Source organism: Parasteatoda tepidariorum, chromosome 2 (genome assembly GCF_982258835.1).
Source record: "Parasteatoda tepidariorum strain Cologne lab strain chromosome 2, Ptep-v5.0, whole genome shotgun sequence".
In the NCBI taxonomy this organism is placed as follows: domain Eukaryota; kingdom Metazoa; phylum Arthropoda; class Arachnida; order Araneae; family Theridiidae; genus Parasteatoda; species Parasteatoda tepidariorum.
Window position 1 is genome coordinate 115873393 of NC_141756.1, and position 21081 is coordinate 115894473.

At 30.0% G+C, this 21081-nt stretch overlaps 1 protein-coding gene across 1 annotated transcript; it reads right to left on the minus strand.

The window, feature by feature from the left end:
• Nucleotides 1-2311: 2311 nt before the first annotated feature.
• Nucleotides 2312-19439, minus strand: LOC107455741 (uncharacterized). The gene is made up of 4 exons (XM_016073420.4): nt 19246-19439; nt 8727-8943; nt 6450-6595; nt 2312-3691 (listed from the first exon to the last, which is right to left on the minus strand). The coding sequence occupies exons 2-4, from the start codon at nt 8922-8924 to the stop codon at nt 3604-3606; spliced, it is 432 nt and encodes a 143-aa protein (XP_015928906.2). The 5' UTR covers nt 8925-8943; nt 19246-19439; the 3' UTR covers nt 2312-3603.
• Between the last annotated feature and the right edge of the window lie 1642 nt (nt 19440-21081).

The following is a 21081-nucleotide window of genomic DNA, read 5'->3' on the forward strand; positions in this document are numbered from 1 at the left end:
TATTTATGACAGCTTAGTTAAACCGTTTTTAGTCATCATTCTATATACTGATTATAAAAATGGCGCAAAATTGAGAAAAAGTTTTGTTATAATGAAAAACGTTTGTTATCTAATTTTTTAATGTTTTAAAATAAGTGACACCAACTTTGTATTGTTTGTGCCTATAAGAACCTATCCAAAAATTAAAAATTGTTCGTTAATTTTCAAGAATTTTATCTAGGTGTTCGAACCAAATTGGCAACTCATTATAAATTTTATAATTTTTTTTCAAATTATCAAGTTGTTTATCTATTTTGATAGACAATTTTTTCCAATAGAAGAGCATATACAATTTCAACTTAAAGTTTTGCTTCGAATTTAAAGCTTCAGTCAAACTATGATTTTTTAATTATTTAAGGTTGCTGTTTTATGTAATGTAAACAACAATATCTTGACCCGCCCTACTTCCGGTTAGAAAGTATACAGCTGCTTACTACAGTTTATTTTGCGAGGCTATATTTTCAAACAGATAACTTTGTTTTTAATATAAGAAATAAATTATACAATTTATCTGTGCTCAAATCTGCTCTATTTCATAAGATATTAGGTAATTCTGGTGAGTTTGAAGAGAAAATTTGTTTTAGTTATTTAAAGATAAGATTTTAAAAGAACTCGATTTTTTGACAGTCCCGATTTAACCTCTTTTGTTTATTCCTGTCCGTTCTTGTTGCAAACCATGCATACGTTTAGCATCATACGTTAGAGTTAGTAAACTGTTCGGGCAGCGAGATTAAATTCATTTTACAAATTATCATTTAGTTTTAAATTTCAATATTGTTGTCAAGGTGTTTTATATCGATTCTTTTTTCAAATGACTATTCTTGAAATGACAGGTCTTCAAATAAAAACACTTTTAAAGACAAATAATAAATCAGGTATACAAGAAATACTACTCAAGAGAATCTCAAGACAAAATGATCACGTTGTGAGGCTTCAAAATACACCGGAAACAGTGACCCGGAAGTATAGGTTTCTACACCCTAGTGTAAGAAACACCATCCATTTATTTATTACCCATTGGCTGCCATTGGCAAAATGGATCTTGGTTTGAATTGCACACACTGTGTTCAAGAGTAATAATAAACAATGCGCATGCGTTGCTGTGGCGACAGCTGCTGTTTGTCTTTTTATTTTCATTAGCAGGCATTCTTAATGTATTAACATAATAATAATTTAAAGTATTTTTATTTCCGTTTTGTTATTAACGTATAATGACTGTCTTGACGGTGATTTCAATATAAATAGAAATGCTGAAGAAGGAAAAGTATTTTGTGACGTCTTGAAACACGTACATAGACAGGATTTGAAAACCAATCCGACGACAAACTTCAATTGGGACAGTTTTTGCGACCCATTATTTGAAATGTTGTGGAAAAAGCATTTGAGGAAAAGGCAGAAAGAAAAATCATTTGACATATGGGTAACCAATGATCTAATAAGGCGATCATAACTTTTTTGTCGATTTTTTTAAAAAAATTTTAGTAGTATGTTACGATATTTATAAATTTTATTTATTTTTATTGCGAAAAAGCTTCGAAGAACACGCTTTAAGCAAATTCTTTAGTAGTAAAAAATCCCCCAGCGGTTTCAATATTCCTAAGATAACTAAGCAGTTGTAATGCACTGATAAAAACGAAAGTACATATTCGTATGATGAATTCACAACGGAAACCATTAGCAAAGTTTTTAACTTTGAATTACTTTAATAAAAAAAGTCGGTGGGACATTGATTGATTGCCATATCGTCAGGATCCATCTTACAGGCCTCTATTCTTTCAACATTAACGTTTTCTATTAATTTTTTGTATCCACTATAGATACAGCTCGAATAATTGCTTGTGTATATTAATTGAAAATGAGTAAAAATTATTTCGCGCAATGAGTTTTAATTTGAATTTTAGTTATCTTTTAACCAATGGTACAGACATAGAAAAATAAAAACAAATTTCTCAATGATTTAATGTTAATAGTTTATACAATCAAACCTCGCTATAGTGAACCTTTAAAGGACCGAAATTTTGGTTCACAATAACCGGGGAGTTCACTATATCCATACCGCAAACAATTTTAACTAATCGTTCTGAACACATTATTTAAATAAATGATCCATTTAATGAAGCTCAAAAATGACTAAAAAACAATAACAGAAAATGTGTTAAATTTAATGACTCTTCGTCTTGGGTATAAAAAATTTAGGAATGGAAAAATGAGATAAAAGAAGCAAACACATTCCACTAAATAGATGGTTTTAAAAATAGGTAAATATGTAGAAATATGTAGAAATTTCAAGAATAAAAATCAGTCGAAGACAGAAAACTCACTTTTTTTGGTTCACTCTATTCACAAAAAATAACATTCTATGTGCACGTTTTGTTCGCTATATCTGGGAGTTCACTATAGCGGGGTTGGACTGTATTAATATAATAGGAGAAAGTTTCCAGTAATGCTGGATTATATGTAATGTCGCTATGTATTGTCTGCAAATGTTGACAGTTAACGATTAACGTTATATTTTCTAATTTAATTAACTTATTTTTACACAAGTCAATATTTCTGTTAGAAAGGAACTATATCAACATAATAGATAATTGCAGTTATCTATGTAGTATTCACGATATTCTACTTGATACTTATAGAGGCCGATAATGTTCACGCTGGTATCGTATTTGAAAATTATTAATACTTATAATACCTACGATATTATCGAATACTATAAAATAGTGAGCATTATTAGTATAGATAACGATTTGGCAATTATTATTAACTCGCAATATTATCCCACTCGATAATGATCGCGATAATAATGTATTTGATAATGATCGGAACGTTATATTCGATAATACTTGTGATATAGCAATCGAAAATTATCTTGATGTCGTTGTTTATAAATTTCCTATTTGCGATATCTTAAGAGAATACTCTTTAAAATAGTGTTATAGCGATGTCTAAAAATCGACATTTCACAGTACATTGATATACCCCCATCTCTACCAAAAGTAATTAGTCATGAAATTTCGAGGAATTGAAAGATCCCAGGCTTTATCGGCCTGTGTGGGCCCTGAATAATATCACAGTGTAAGTGTTGCCAACAAGAGCGGGCACTAAAATGTATAAATTTATTTTGTCATAAGTACATTGAAAAATCCGGCTCTTTGAAAATATCCTTAACATTTTGTAATCAGACAGGCTAATTGGAAACGTCCTCATTATTTTCTAATCTGTTGTACATTTTTTATGTCTATTTAAATTCATCAATTTTGCTTTCAGATAAGATAGGAAACGAGTAAATAACTAATCTGACTCGCTTATCGCAATCCATAAATCTATAATAATACTATTTACAATAAGTCCTCTCTGATCTTGGAGTATTGCCAAATTACATAAAAATAAATCAGACTGATTGCAGTATATATTTTTCAAAGAGCCGGAATTGTTGAATTATTCAACGACGCAATATATATTCCAATGATTACTGAAGATAAAAGTCTTGATTGTCGTAACAGCAGCACTCACACTCCTTAACAAACATATAACTCTAATAGAAAATTCATAAAAAGGATATTTTCACACAACACTGTCTATGCTATACGTTGAAGAAGCAAGAGAAGGCGTTAATGTTTCGACACTGGCCAGGGGTGGTTCATTTTTAGCTCTGCAAAAATAATTAACAATGGATTAGACAAAACGAACTCATGAAATGCTTTAGCAAATCTGCTATATACAGTGCCGAGTCAAATTATTCGACGCACTGTGAGATTCTATCTAAGATCTTTACTTTCAGGTGATACACTATACAGCTGTGTGCACGATTCCATCTGCCGGCACAGCCTGGTCGGTAGGGTTCTCGGCCCATGTCCGAGATTTCATGGCTTCGAACTCCGCCGGCCGAAGACTCCCCGCGTAGTAAAGTGACTGATGCACGTTAAATCTGTCGAGTCGCAAAAGTTCTCCCTGTTCCCATAACAAATCAAAACCTCTGGGGGTACTGAATTGGAGATCGATCGTTCAGGTATTCAGATCAAAATTACGATCTGTGGATGAATGAATGTATGTATGAATGGGTCCGCCTTATAAACGGGTGTGACGTATGGTGTGGCAGAAGTCGAATTCTTGGCCATAGATGGCTCCACTGGAAAATATGAACAATGGTACCCACTCTGCCTAAACTCTGCGTCAACAACAACACTATACAGCTGTATTATTTTTATGTAACTGAAACCGGTTTGCCAAATAGGATGTATATAAAAATCTCCTGAATAAGAACCCAGGACATGTATGTTTAAATATAAAAGTATCGCATATAAACGAGCACAAAACATGTAATTATTAAAACACTACAGTGCGTCTAATAATTTGGTCCAATTATTGCAATATACTAATATAATACCAGATATAATAAATATTTTATATAATATATCGTTTAATTTATCTAATCGCCGAATTTATATTATATATCGTCTAATTTAAACAATTGATACTCGAACGTAAATAAGTGCAAACCACGTAAAAGCAATAAAGCTGTAGAGTATCACCTGGTAATAAAGATTTTACATAGAATCTTACAGTTCGTCTAATAATTCTGTATTCTTGATGATTAATATGATGTTAAATTGAACCATATCATTCTATTTTTTAAACTTGGTTTCACGATATTATGATCAACTGATATATAGTTCAAATTAGGTTTCCAATATTATAATTACGAAGTTGTATCTGGTTTTTCTGTGTAGTGGAAAACCGCTCATTAACCGTAGAATTATTTCGAATTTTTTTAAAATTCATTTGGATAATTTGATTTTAAAAAAAATATGCTGTTTCCCTAATTATGCTATTTATTAAATGCAATTAAGATAATAAAATTATTCTACTTCTACTGGAACACTAATTATTGAAGGTTTCAACGTGCAGACGTGTTTCTGAAGTGACAATTTATTCATGTACTGCGCATAAAATTAGAGATGGAACACCTAAAATAACTTTTGATACAATGATTGGGATTACGCGTTCTAACCTCAGAAATAAAATTGCACTGCATATTTTAACATTTTACATAAATTTCTTTTGAAGAAAAATTAGAATAGAATTATTTTTATAAACAATAAGTTATGATTAAAATTTGTAATAGATTTTATATAATATAATACAAGTTAGTAAAAACTACATGTTTGAATTCATTATTTTAAAGAAAGAAAATTGCAAAAAATGTTTTTTCAGGAAAATAATCCAAAAGTAGATTTTTCAATCTTCCTTCTAAGTAGACTTTCGTTATAATAATCCCATTCTTCTGAAATGGTGATCAATCAAGCTCTCCAAATCGTCTTATAAATAATAAGTAAAAGTTGAAAGATTTCTAAAAAGATTTCAAATTTAACACATCATTTTAATCTTAACAATTTTGAAAAACAGATTTTAAAATTTTATAACTGGTGTTACATGTTTTTTTTTCGGGTGTATTGTGCAACTATTAATGTACTTGCTGATTAATGATATCAGTTTGTTCAAATATTCTAAGATATATTCATACCGTACTAAGAGATCACTAATGGCGACTTCTGGAACTATCTCATGATGATGTATGGGAGATTTCTACAATTTTGATCAGAAAATTTTGCATGAGTTGGATGCTTAAATGTTGGGTGATATAGGTTAAAAGAAAAACTGAATTTGTTGATGTTATGAAAATTATTTAGAAAAATTGGTATGTGAACAAAATATTATTCAAAGAAAAGATTGATGATATACAAAATTCCATCTCTTAAGTTATCTGTTTAACAACCAATTCATTTTTATTGGCAACCGAAACGGGTTTGCGCAGAGCAGAACTCTCTTCCTATGGACAATACCATTAGCTTGTGGATGGTCGTAGAAGAAGGAAGTACGGTAGTTTCTGTCATGATTTTTAGATAGATTAAAATTTTTCAAGCTAGGATGCTAAATCAAAAACTGCATTAAACATAGTTCTTAAAGAAAGCAAATTTGATATTTAAGAAAATATTTTTGATAATTAAATGCAAAAAATACTACACAAGGGGAAATTTTTGTAATACATTCCCATACAACTGCGCAGAGGGGGCGAAGATCAAGACATGGAGCCGGTCTTTTGCCCAGATGACGCATTTGAGAGTTGCGGTCATAAATAGGTCTGGCATTGGAAATGTGAGCTCCAAATGGCAAAAAGATGTTTATAAGAAAGGTAATTTCATTCTTTATTTTATATTTGCTACAATTTTTTTTTATCTGTCATTCTTATAATTGTTTAAATTAAAACGTCTTAACTTTTTCCTGTTTCCCAAATGATCCACTTTTATTGAACATTTGAACTGTATCTTGAGTAGAGTACTGCAATGAGTATTGCAATGAGTACTGCAATGAGTACCAAGGATAAAATTAAAATAAATGAAAGAGCTTACTTCCTTTTGAAGTGATGTTTGGGTGTGTCCGGTGTGGGTAGTGTCATGATGAGATATGGGCCCATTGGATAGTCTGATTTTCGACCAGAAGGCACTTGAGAAAAATAATCAAGGCCGCTCAAAGTGAACACTTCAATTTTCTTCGCCTGGAAAAAAAAATGCATCTATTATAAAGTTTATTAAAACAATGTTTTTTTTTGTTGTTACTAGTAGTTCTAAATTGTGCAATATTTTTAAAATTGCACAGAACACATTTTAAAAAAAATCGTGTTCTATCAGCATCGAATACTTTAATTTCAAAGATAATATTCCATATAGTTAAAGTACTGTCTAAAGTTTGATTTAGAAAAAAAAATGAGATGGAAAAGAACGTTTTGCTACATTCTGCGTTTAAAACCAGAAAAATTGTCTCGCTAGATTTCAAGTTTTACATTTGTAACGTAGTGACAAAGTTCATACCCAACTAAGAGAAAGTGTAAAACAATGTTTTGCATGTTCAGATGCTAATATTTCAATCAAAATGGTCTGCCATGTTGCAAAAAACATTAAATAGCTCTTATAGACTGAAGTGCCCTCCATAAGTTACGTTACAAATCTGAAAAGCAATGTAAAAAACATTTTCTTGTTTCCTTAGCAGAACACAGCACAACCGCACATTTTATTGTTCCCTTTGTTTCTTTTTTCCCCAGTAGAACGCCGAAGTCAAGCATCATCGGCTGTGGTCAGTGGTGACCACTTTGTTCAACCTGCGTAGGGACCGAGAGTGCGTGGTATCGGCCCTCGTTAAACTCTTAGACCGTAAAGTACTCGACTTCGCGTACAGCTCGTTGGGTTACCGAAGCGAGAGTGCCATCACCTCTGTCGAGGATAAAAATTATGATGGCATGTCTTCGGCTCAATCTCAGAGATGTTTCAAGGACCGTCGCCAATAGCCCATTGTGCAGCTCTAGTGTGACGTAAATGAACTACTAGCATGAACTACTGCTACTACTAACGAGTCTAGCACTTTACGGTAGAACAGTTTAACGAGGACCTATACCGCACACCCTCGGTCCCTAAGCAGACTGATCCAAGTGGTTACCCACCCGCACACTGACAGCAGCCAGTGATGCTTGACTTCGGCGATCTGCTGGGAACCAGGTCTTAACGATCAGTCCACTGCGGGATATATACTGCATGCATAGTATTAAAATAGGAAAACAACTGAACTATACAGTTGCGTATTAACTCCTTAAAACAACTCAATAATTTAAGAGGCACAGGGTGATTCGACATATCAGTCTCTGGAGAACATGCCCTTTGAATGAGCGGTTTGTATACAGTATGCACTCAAGAATGATGTTAAAAGCTATTGCGCAGCTCTCAGGGTAAAATTTCGAAAATTCCAAATAGCAGCACCCACTTTTTTATTACCAAAAACGTAATTTTTACAGAGGAAAACCTTGAATGGAATTGGAACGATACTTTTAGCAAACGAAATGGCTACGTTAGACTTTTGCCAAGCGTCACCAATTTTCGTGATCACAAATGGAAAGAAATTTTACTTTAATTTATAACCGTCGTTGAACAGCCGATCCAATTTTATGGGTTTACAACCACTCATGTTCCACTCCGTAGTCTTGTCATTTTGAACCCATCCAGAAGACAGGGAAACTCCTGGATCAGTACCCACAGAGGTATGATTTGCTATGGGAACATGGAAGACTTTTGTGACTCGATAAATTTAACGTGCATCTGTCACCATTTACTACTTCGACAGGCAGGGATCGAACCCACGACCTCCTGAACATGGGCCCAGTGCCCTACCCACCAGGCTATCCCGGCCGATGGAAAGAGATTGTGATGCTGTTGTTGCCGCAGGCCATTAAGGCACTGGAAGTGCGATTTTTCTTTTTTCCAGTGGCGCCATCTATGGCCAAGGGTTCGACTTCTGCCACACCTATTCGTTGCACCCGTTTATAGGGTGGACCCATACATTCATTCGTCCCCAGACCGTCATTTTGGCCCGAGCCTCAGAACGATCCATCTCCAATCAAGTACCCGGAGAGGTATTATTTGTTACGGGAACATGGAAGACTTAGTGGTCCGACAGCTTTAACGTGCACCCGTCACCATGGATAGTCTTCGGCCATCTAGATTCGAACTCCCGTTCTCACAAACGTGTGTCCAGTGCCCTACCGATCAGGAGAATGTGTTAAAGACTTTGAGGCAGAAAAGGCAGTGAAAGAATGACAAAGAAAGCAGTTAAGAAGAAAAAAAAATCTTGTTTGAACTTACTTTAACTTTCTTCCAGACTGTCTTATGGAGGCAGATGTAGAAGAGAAGTAAAGCGAAAAGGACGGCTGCCCCTGCATAGAATGCTTTGTTGATAACCACTCCACATATAAGAAGTGATGAAGCCAACAATGTTATGGCTGCCACCACAGATCTTCGAAAGAATGTTTGATGGCCGCAAAGAAAGAGCCGCTTTGCCATCTCTCATCTTCCCAAAAAACTAAAAAAAGTCAAAAAATATCATTCACAAACTTCAAACTGAAAAGTTATTCTATTCCCGTTATACAGTAAAACCCCGATAGAGTGAAACTTCAAGGGACCGAAATTTCGGTTCACTATAACCGGAAGTTCACTATATTCGCACTGCAAACAATTTTAACTCATTTTTTCGAACTGTTTCCTTTTATTATACATTATTTAAATAAATGACCCATAAAAAGTAATATAAAAATGACCAGAAAACAATATGTAATAACAAAAAAATGTGTAAACTTTTATTTTTTGTAAGTCTTCGTCTTGCGGCCAAACAATTTAGGGATGCCCTTTATTTAGGGATAGAAGAAGCAAACAAGAAAAAATGCTTATGGCTACATTTCACTCAATAGATGGTTTTAAAAATCAGTATATGTATGTTATGCGCAAATTTCAAAATTACTAAAAAATAAGGAAAAAAAATCAGTCAAAGACGTTAATCAGAAGAATCAGTCATAATACCATAAATCATAGTCATAATAAACCCCTGCTATACAAGTTCATAATATACAATTTCCTCTCCACAAAAAATAATATTATATGTGCATAGCAAGGACGGGGGCGAACATTTCGTTCACTAAATCCGGTTGTTCACTATCAACCATGTTCACTATAGCGGGGTTTGACTGTATCTTCAAAATTTCAGGTACTTATTCATTTTTTGGGGGTGAGGGGTGCATAAAAAATGCATTACCAATGTACAAACATTAGATACTTATTACATTAGGCACGTGTTACCATTGTAACAGTTTACCACTATTCATTCAGCATCATTGGCTTTCGTCCATCTGTCACGGCTGCTTTATTAAATACCAAAGTATCCAGTGCACAATTTCTTAATATACTAAATACCCGAGTACTAAGTAATAAATATCAATTTCCTTATTTATAAAATACTCCCAACGAAATTAGTATTAAGTACCGAAATTCTTTATTTGTAAAATACCTAAGTATTTTATGAGTAAAGAAATTACAAAAGTTTGGTATAATGCGTTTACTATCAAGTACCATTTTTTTAAAGTACTAAATTTTGAGTATCAAGCACCAAATTTCCTTAATTATGAAGCAATTCAATAATCTTTTGGAATCAATTGCAGCGTTGTACCTTTGCACCCAGTAACCAAATTTTCCAGTTTTTAAGTAGTTTTAAAACTTTTTTAAAGCTACTTTTCTAAAGCCTTTATGTGTCATTCGATTACTTATGCATTTACTAAGTGTGTGTTCTACCAAATAGTTGCAGTAAATTTAAATAAAATAATAAAATAAAATAATGAAATAAAATAATAAAATAAAATAATGAAATAAAGTAATGAAATAAAATAATAAAATAAAATAATGAAATAAAATGAAAAAATAAAATTTATAAAAATTAGAAATAAAATTTTTCTCTATCGAACCTCAGTAACATAAACACGAAATTATGTATGGTTGTGGCATTCTTGCAAGTAATTTCGACTATTTATTACGAGTAAAAAGAGTTTGGGTGTGTCCAGAATCGTTTGTGACCTGAGACGGTAGGTGCAAGGGGGGAGGGGAGATTTCACTTAGCTCGGAGACACTTTTGACGAATGATTTTTTTCTCTTTGGTTTAGCATTAGCCATACTTTAATTTAGCTGTAAACGATCATGTTTTTTTGAAGAATTAAAAGATATATTTGCAAGTCAGCAACTCTATTTAATTAAAAAAAAAAAATTTTTTTTCACTCTCTTTAACGCTTAATTAGCCGCAATCAGGAAAATAGGATCTAAATAGTTGAATTAGGAGAGCATTAGAAAGTTTGGTAGTATGAATAAAAAGTAAAAAGGTAATTTTAACTTTAAATGATATTGAAAACTTTAATTTTGCATGTCAAAATACAAAAATCTAAATGAAATCGGTTGAATAATTTCTAAGAAATCGAATTTTAAAAAAAGTCGTAAATTTAAAATTTGATTTATCGGGAAACTATTCGACCGATTTCATTCAAACTATGTATTTTACTAGGTAAAATTAAATTTTTTCGAACTGATGTGTAAACATTACATACCTTACAATTAAATATTTTTAGACTATTATTAAATTAAATTATATAAATATTTACTATAAGTTATTTTTTCCATGGAATTATCTTCGGATGAACGAATTTTATAATTAAATGCACAAATTTCACGATTCGCTTAAAAAGTTCTGTGGCAAAATGCGTAAAAAAGTAAAATTAAGATTAAGAGGTCCAAACTTTGGAACGCACTCTTGGCTATACTATTCGGATCATATTTCCGAAGGGGTAAAAAATCTGAATCCTTCAACAACAACAAAAAAATATGCTTTTAAAGTACGTTTTTGTGTCTGCTCTCTTAACTTAAAATATAGTCTAAACTTACTAATTAGTATAATTGAGATCATCCTTTCGAACCACTAAAATTGAGTCCTAAAACGCGAAGAACTGATCATTAGATCAAAAGTCATACAGGATGGACCGTTTTTATTTTCTAGAGCACAGTACATGCTATAAGTAGTATGTTTTCTATGGACACTCATACCGGAGAAAATTGCATAATTCTGGTTAATTTTCTCGATCGTGGTGAGTTTTATATTTTATAACCATCATTGAACAGCGGACCCAATTTTTGGATTTACGATCAATGTTTAACTCCGCGGCCTTGTCATTTTGAACCCAATCCAGAAGACAAGGGAATTCCTGGATCAAGTATTGGGTGGAATGTGCCTTCGTGGAGGACTTTCTGATGGAACTAAACAACATTTGAGTCACAGGGAGAGGAAAACCACCCATGGTTATTCCGACGACAAGGGGACTCTAGCCCATGATCCGTCTACCACTGAGTATATTTTACGTCAGCACTGTGGTCAGTGCAAGCCGGATGCGGAATTCGTATCGACCAGTCATAGCTGGGATTCGAACCTTATTCAAAGGTGAACGCTCTATCCCCTGAGCCATCACTGTTCTCTAACATGAGTGGGTCGGTCTGCCAAATGACACTGAATGCAGTTAATTTTTATTTAATGGGATAAGTTACTAAAAACCTATTTCGCTTAATGTCATAACATAAAGTCACCGGAAAGGGCAACAAGTAATAACAAGTAAAAAAAAATTATAATCGCTCTATCAATTTTGTGTGTATAGATCTTTCATTATTTGTTAATTGTTTCGTAACGTTAACAATGCCAATTTGGAGATCGTTTTTTCACTCTATACGAAGAACTGGCATTCAGTGATTGTTTATTACGATATGTACTTATGTGCCCAAATACTGGAATTTATTCTGTAATAAATACATTCGCAACAGTAAAAGAAATTGAATTCTTAAAACATGCGAGACTACAAATATTCTTGCATTGTATTCTATTGATGAAATATGAAAATGGTTAAATGGAAAGTTACTTCGAAATGTTTTCCCTTACAAAGTGTATCGATCACTCGTTAAGGATTTTTGCCTTACCACGCCCAACTACACATTATATCATAAATAATTTTAAGAATAAATTATCGTTTCTTGGAAAAGGTTCCGTTCTTTTCTATTCGATGGGAGCAAATGGTCCCTAAAGACGACAAATCATTTCAATTATTCATTATCAATTAATTTAATAAATAATTTCCATTCATATTTTTAAATAAAGTTTGTTTTTCTTGTTGAAAATCAGCCAATTTTCATGTCGAAATCATACATAAAATTTTTCAATTTTTTCATTCTACTAGTTGCCTGTCATTCATCATTGTTTTATACCTTAAAAGTTGTTAAAAAATTATTTTATTTATAAAATATATAATTATCATAATTTCATGTAATCACATTTCCCTAAATGTTAGTAGTAACGAAATGAAAAGATACTCGGATTTGAAAAATAAATAGTATTGTATACTTGGAAAAAAAATTATTATTACGATCTAAATATTATCCAGCAACATAATATTTTTCTCGCTAAGTTTTTAATTCAAAGTGGACCTATTAGGACATCAAATTTCAATTCTGTAGTTGCATTTCAGTGGGCAATAGATCAACTAAATATGGATTTATTTTACTATAAGTTTAACGTTTCATAATTTTCGAGCTGAATATTGAATTGTAATTTATTTATTATTTCATCGAACTCTTTGTACAATTTTCTTCACACCTTAAGCCTTATATTGTGGCATGGCAAAAAAAATTTAACTTAAAAAAAAGAAGAAAACAATCGCGAAAAAAACACAGAAAATTTTAATAACTTTCGAATAAATTAGAATTTCTGAAAAAGCTGGTGTTAAGTTCACATATAAAAATGGTTCTCTCAGCATATCAATTGTAGTAGCTTTCCTACTGCTTGTAAAACGGCCGCGTGGTTTGTTACTCAATAAGTTTAATGGTTAATAATTCTTGAACTAACTATCGAATACTATTATTTTTTATTCTATCGTATTCCCTGTACATTCATCTATGCACCATAGTAATTTCAAGTTTATTAGTTTCACAGTTTTAGCGCAGCAAAATAAAATGTCACGTTAATATAATACACTCAAAACAGCGGCATCGGAGGCCCTTGCGACTTTTTAACAACGAACTTTTACATAATCGTAATGAGCTTAATCGTAATAGATCTCGATGAGTTTTTTATTTTAAACATAGCTCGAAATGCATGTTTGAGAAAATGGGCACAACTGGAGATGCATGTTTAATAAAATGGACATGGCTCGAAATGCGCGTTTAAGAAAATTGACACAGCTCAAAAAGGGTGTTTAGAAAAATGGGCTTAGGAAAAAAGAAATGTTCGATGTTTCAATGTTCCATCTAAATTTAGCAACTTAACGAAGAATTTCGTACTTACTTTTTTAAAATGCTAATCATAATTCAGCAAAAGTCAAGTTGTGGAAGAAATGCCTGAAAAGTAACATCAAGTTACAGGCATCTGTTATATGATGTTACTTTTCAGACTTCTGCGTGTATTCAAAACACTAAACAAAAGAAGTGCACTATGTTGTAATATCTTTCGAAATTTAATGTCGAACAACCCTAAAAATTGTGTGAAAGAACACTTTTTTCAAGTTAACATCCAATTGAATTTACATATACAGTTTATGAAAGCTATAAACATCAAAAATGTATATATTTTACACCAAGATCTCTCGCCTCTACACCATACGTTAAGTATTTTCTCTTCCAAAAACTCCAATGCGTTTTGATTTTGTCTGTAATTGTTGCCAATCCATAATGAGTTGGCGACTGTTATCCATCTTGCTTTTTATTTGCAGAAACTAAAGTTCGTTGTTGAAAAATAAATATATATAGTTCTGCATTTTCTTAAGTATGCATTTTGACTTGTCTTCACTTTCTCAAACTCGTATTTCGAGCTGTGTCCAGTTTCACAAGCTCGCCGACGATATATTAACAATAATAGAATAACAATATTTGAAATGCACTTTTTCATAATTTTTAGGAAATTGTGATATCGGTAAAAAAAATTATTTAAATGCATATGAGACTTCCCATTTACCTTATGACTATGAAACATAAGTAATAAAATAAAATAGTTTTTAAAAACTAAGCGTAGTTTTTAATTATTTTCTTTTGTCTTATTATTTTTTTTCCATTTTAGTTTTGTTTAACGCGAAAAGAGGATTTCTAGAAACGATTATTCTAAAGTATTCTCAGGGAGAAGTCAAGCCATTATTTTTCCTGCAATCAAAATGTTTCAAGAAAGGTTATTTAGTATACTTACTTTTAAATCTTTTGGAGAAAAAAAAATTATTTTCTTTTACACGAGTTATGTTAAAAGATTGTTTCAGAGTGATCAGGTGTTTGCTAAGAACAAACACAATCTACATAATAAATCCAAAATAGTGGGTGTATCTCTGAAGACACTTATATAAAATTTCACTCTCAAATTTCAAATTCTAGCCTCCCCCTTTTGTTTTATTTCTATTTTTATATAAATATGCAGAAACATCCCATTTAATAATGTAAAAAATAATTGAATTAGATGGAATAACTTTTAATAATAATGAAATATAGGACGTCAAAAACAGTGCGTTTTTAGGGATCGCTTTCTAATAACTAAGCTAAAATTTAATTGAACCGTTGTTGAGATTGGGAAGAGCAAATGAGGGATTAAAATCATCAAAATTCGGTTTATTTAGCTGGAATACATTCGCCTTTCGCTAAGAGCTGCCTTTTAGCTGCATTCTCAGATCTTGCCAATTTAATTGATCGTAACAGTGATTGGTCATAGTTAGGGAAATTTTAATCTGAGACTTCTAATGTGCATTTTGATTCTTTTTTCCTTTAAATCAACTTTTATAAGGATTCTATAAGTATTTAGAGGGGTAGTTATTAAACACACTTACTTGTATTATGTAAGACCGAAACGAAATTAAATTTTTTTCCCTAATGCCGAAAAAAAATGCACCACAACATGTAAAATACATTGCATTAATAACGTAACTCTGATTGGTATTTTAAACAAGCTTTGAAAATTACATGGTTTTCTAGATCGTGAAAATTCTTTATTCATTCGTTCTACCTCGAAAATATTGCTGTATCATGTGGAAACCGTACTATAATCATAAAAGCGGTAACGGTCAAAATAAGTTTATATTATGAAATAACTTCATGGTGTTTCTGTTTTTACATTGCAAAATATTTTTGAAATTTCATATTTTGAATGAATTTTGAATATTTTGATGTTCCATAAAAATTTGTCTTACTTATTATTTTTCTATAAAATTCTAACGATTGATTGCTCCAACATTTTAAGTATGAATCAATTTGCAGTAAAAAGCCACATTATACGAAATAAAGAACTATTTATAAGATTATTTTGTAAATATAATTATGTAAAAAAAGGTTTCTTTGTGCAGATTTTACAATTTAAAGGATCTGTTAAAGATCTTTATATTTATTAAAGATCTTTATATCTACTGTTGCAATGACTTTATTTTTTTTCACACTATACACCAACCACTGCAATGATTTTTTATCTGCAGTGTGTATTTCATCATTAAAATAAAAATGAAAAAATTTAAACTTAAAAAAATGTATGACTAATTTTTATATATATATATATATATATATATATATATATATATATATATATATATATATATATATATATATATATATATATATATATATATATGAAAGGGTAGCAGTCATGGTGAGTGATGTTAGGCCACGCAGATAGCAGTTGGAAGGCAAAAAATATTTTATTAACTTCACATAGTATATTTAAGACATTTTCTAGCAAAGGCGGAGCTCCAAATCGCACTCAAAAACTGTGTGCTTAAGTTTTTATCTTAGGGAAAGTAGCAAAGGAATTTCCCTCTATTTTGTTATATTTGAGGGGAAAAGGGAAGTGATAAGGATTACTATTGGTTTATGAAAGAAATCTAGCTTTTCCCACACAGAGCATAGGGAGATATGTCCTGCTCTTAATTAAATGCATAGTTGAGCCAAAAATAGATTTAAGAACAGGATGTGGCTTTTAAAAGTGTGAGAAAGAATTTGGAATAGAATAATTAATTAGTAATAAAGTAGGAGTTGTTTTATAGCAAAGAAACTAACGTAAAAAGATTAATAGAAGCTTTTTATGTTACATATATATATATATATATATATATATATATATAAAAGTTCAAAATGAAGAATAAAACAAAGAAAAATTATAGACATATGAAAAAAAGGGGGTGGAAAATAATAAGTAAAAAAAAAACATTTTATTTAAAAAAAAAAAAATGTTAATTAAAAAACCGGAAAAAAAAAAGATATAATCTTTTCTTCAGCCCACACGATTATATCCGCAAAACAGAGTGCTTTCTGATATTGTATCAATAAAGCCAAAGCTAAATATATTAATACAATAGTGTGAGGAGCACTATTGTTTTTCTTAACTTTCTTAGTGTTTTCTTGTATTTATTTATTTATCATATATATATATATATATATATATATATATATATATATATATATATATATATATATATATATATATATATATATATATATATATATATATATATATATATATATATATATATATATATATATATATATTAAATTTCTGATACTTATCCGTTTCGGGGTAATACCACAGTATTAAAACCTATTACCCACTACCTTTACCGATTTTAGTTTTAAGTCTTTAATTGAAATAATCAAAATAAGAAACGTAATAGCAGAAAATAATAAGAACGGACGATTAATGAAAATATTATAGGTTTAAACCTTTAAATTATGAATAAAAATGTATTTTACAGGTAAATAATGTCTTTATAAACTTTATTAATTTTATGCTGATCACAACCAAAGTAACTTGTATGTTCATCTAAGAAAACTAGATCATATCATGTGATTAATTTATTCGATAAGAATGCATAAATTGACATTTTTTGTAGTTAAGTAATTGATATCATAATTTTGTTATTAATAATGCTTTAATTTATGATCTAGAATCAAAATATTTTCGAGTATTACTTAAATAGGTTTGTCTTTTGACTCATTGAAAACTGACTTTGAATATTCGCAGTTATTGTCTTCTTTGATGCATTTCCACTTTCCTCTTAATTAAAAAAAAAAATGTTTTGCTTATTGTTTTTTTTTTGTTACTGTATTTAATATTATTTCGTTATCATTAATTTTACCATAATTTTTAGTAGTTAATTATATTTGCTACGAATACTTTATTATTTTACTGATTTCGGTATTCATTTCTCTGTACAGACCAAAATGTTCTTATCTTTAAAGGATTTTGCATACTCGAATAACTGAAATTCACTCTTAAAATGTAATTTATTTATTTTTTTGCATAAAATGTCGCAAGTAGGGAGAAGATGTGTAGGATCTGTACACTAGCTGAAGTAAAAAAAAAAAGTATTAGAATCAAGTTAAAATATTTCTTTCAAGTTTAAACAGTTTAATTTAAGTAATTTCTAATGCTCTCTGAATCCTGCATGAAATATAACGTCAGTTATGAAAATAAAAATACCTTTTCTTAACATTACGAAGATAAAAAAATAATTTTACTTTTTCATAAAATTGCTTCACAATTTTTTATTGTAATGTGGAAATGGATTATGATTGGAACAAAGAAAATAACAAAAAAAGGAACTATTTTGTCCTGTATGGACGCGTTTATTCCTTATTTTTAGTCTTGTTTGAAGTATTAATATATCCAAAAGAAAGAAACTTTTCTTCATAATAAGTTTAAATAATCGTAAAAACAGATTCTATGCTTGCAAACTGAATTATTGGAAAAATTGATAAGTTAAATACTTAAATATGGCCTGTATATGAACTGGAACTATTTATGTAATACAATGTTAGTTTTCCCGTATCATCATTAGGCAAAGATTTCATTTTCCATATTATGTTCATACATTGTTTTTATCTTGTATGATGTTTTCTGTTTTTCAAATTCTGTTCTTAGAGCGTTTTTATTTTCCATATTATGTTCAAACAGGTGAAAGAATTCAGGAAATTTTTTTTTCCATATAAGCTAAATATGAATAATTTCAAAATTAAATACAATTAACAAAAAATAGACTTAAATGTTTCTTTTAAACCTCAAAAAGTACATGGCCCTAGGGATATTATTAATAAAATGACTATGACTATTCTAAATAATATCGTGGCTTAATTTGTAGTATAAAATATGCAGAATGAATTTTAATCAGTTTAAAACTTCATGATAAACATTTGCCTTTTCCCATATTATGTTCATGCAAAGATTTTATTTTCCATATTATGTCCGTGCATCGTTTTTATCTTGTACGATTGTTTCTGTTTTTCAAATTCTGTTCATAGAACCATTTTATTTTCCATATTATGTTCAAACAGGTGAAAATATTCAGGAAAAAACATCTTTTCCATCTAAGCTAAATATGAATAATTTCTTGCCAAGATTAAAAATGCCTAGATTATATACAATTAACAAAGGATAGATTTAAATGTTTCTTTTAAACCTCAAGAAGTACATGACTCTAAGGATATTATTAATAGAATGACTATGACTATTCTAAATAATAATTGTGACTTAGTTTGTAGTATAAAATATGAATAATGAATTTTAACCAATTTTAAACTTTATAATGTTTCACTTTTTTCAGGACCGAAAAATTGTAGAAATAAAAATAAACTACGCGACTGAAAGCGCTTTCAACGTTTTTATTTATTTACTTATTTTTAATGAGAAATTTTAAAAAGTTGCTCTTAAGTACAAACTGTGATCACAAGAGCCATTTCAGAGTGTCCAATCGATGAAATAAATATGAATAATAAAATAAAAAAGAGAAAAATATACACTTACAGTTCTTTGCCCTCCATTCGTACCTGCCGTCTCCAACTAACTGAAACACACCTGGAGTATGGGCTTCTCCTTCGATCAGCGCCATCTCTTTCACTCAATCTTTTTAATAAGACATCAATAACACAGGCAGTGTCTTCAAATATTGCATTAAGACTGACGTCATCGTATTCATATTTTCTGGGTGGTTTCTCCGAGTCTTCAAAAATTGTATGAATACTGTTATTTTCTAAAATAAAATTCGATGTTCATATTTTTTAAAAACTAAATTATTTGAATGTTGAATAATATTTATCGGATATTATAAAAGGGAGAAGTTTTTCGAATCTTCTAAAGGTGAATTTCTTATTCATATTTTTTTTATTCAAAATTAAAATGCTAAAAATACCTTAAAGGGGAAAGACATACATGATAAAAATACAGTCTAACATTAAATTCTGCATTTATATTTTTTAAAAACTAAATTATTTGAATATAGAATATTAAATAATATTTGAATATTATTAAAAAAAGGAAGTTTTTTGAATTCCTTATTCATATTTTTTTATTCAAAATTAAAATGCTAAAAATATATTAAAAGGAAAATACATTATTGCGTGATAAAAAATACATTCCAGAATTAAATTCTGTATTCATATTTTTTAAAAACTAAATAATTTGAATATAGAATATTGAATAATATATGAATATTATAAAAAAGGGGGAAGTTTTTCGAATCTTCTAAAAGTGAATTCCTTATTCATATTTTTTATTCGAAATTAAAATGATAAATATATAATAAAAGGAAACGTTTTTTTTTTTTTTTTTCGTCTTCAAAAATTATAATATATAAATAATGCTGTTGTCTTCTAAAATTTAATTCTATATTCGCATTTTTTAAAGACTAAAATACTAACATACATTAAAATTTACTCGTTTTCAAAAAGTTGAATTTTGCATTCATGTTTTTTAAAACTTAAAAAACATTAAAAGTGAACGATTTTTCCGAGTCTTCCGAAATTGTATTAAAGCTGTTGTCTTCTGGCATTAAATTTTATATTCAAGTTTGTTAAAAGAAAAATACTAAAATACATTAAAAAGGCGATTTTTTTTCGTCTCTTTTAACATTGAATTTCGAATTTATGTTCTTAAAAAGCTAAAATACATTTAAAAGGGACGGTTTTTTTCCGATACTGCAAAAATTGTATTAAGGCTTTGACTTCTAACATCGAATTTTGTATTCATATTTTTTTGGAAACTATTAGAAATACACTAAAAGTGGCGGGTGTCTTCAAAAATTGTATTAAAACCCTTGCCTTTCTCACATTCATATTTTGTATTCATATTCTTAAGAACTAAAATAAACTGAAGTGGATGGTTTTTTCATGTTTGCCAAAAATTGCATCAAAAATAATGTCCTCCTTCATTGGACTATGTATTCATATTTTTTTTAAAAAATGAAATATAATACTGAGCAACAGATACATGTTTTAGATATCCCAAGAAAAAGCAGCTGGAAAAAAAAATTGGGAAAAGAGAAAGAAAAAACCACTTTCGCAATTACGTGATATCAATAACTTATTCGATTTGGCCGGTTGATCTCGAATTTCATGTAATTAAATATTCATTCAAATGTAATCCGATAGTTTATTTAAAAATGAATTAAGACACAAACATTAGCGTGAAGTTTACGAAAAGGAAATTTTAATATTGTTTATATACATATATTTTTTTAATATTTTTAATTTTATATTTTTATAACGCTAAAATTATTATGCCCAATTAATGAACTGATAAATTATGTGATTTGATGGAAATATTAACCCGTAATATTAATATTGGTCTGGCAGGTCAAGTGGG

Coding starts and splice junctions, on each gene's coding strand:
- LOC107455741 (XM_016073420.4), bottom strand. CDS start 8,924: ATGGCAAAGCGGCTCTTTCTTTGCGGCCATCAAACATTCTTTCGAAGA. Junction 6,596..8,726: donor CAGTCTGGAAGAAAGTTAAA/GTAAGTTCAAAC, acceptor TTTTTTTTCCAG/GCGAAGAAAATTGAAGTGTT. Junction 3,692..6,449: donor AAACATCACTTCAAAAGGAA/GTAAGCTCTTTC, acceptor TTATTTTTGCAG/AGCTAAAAATGAACCACCCC.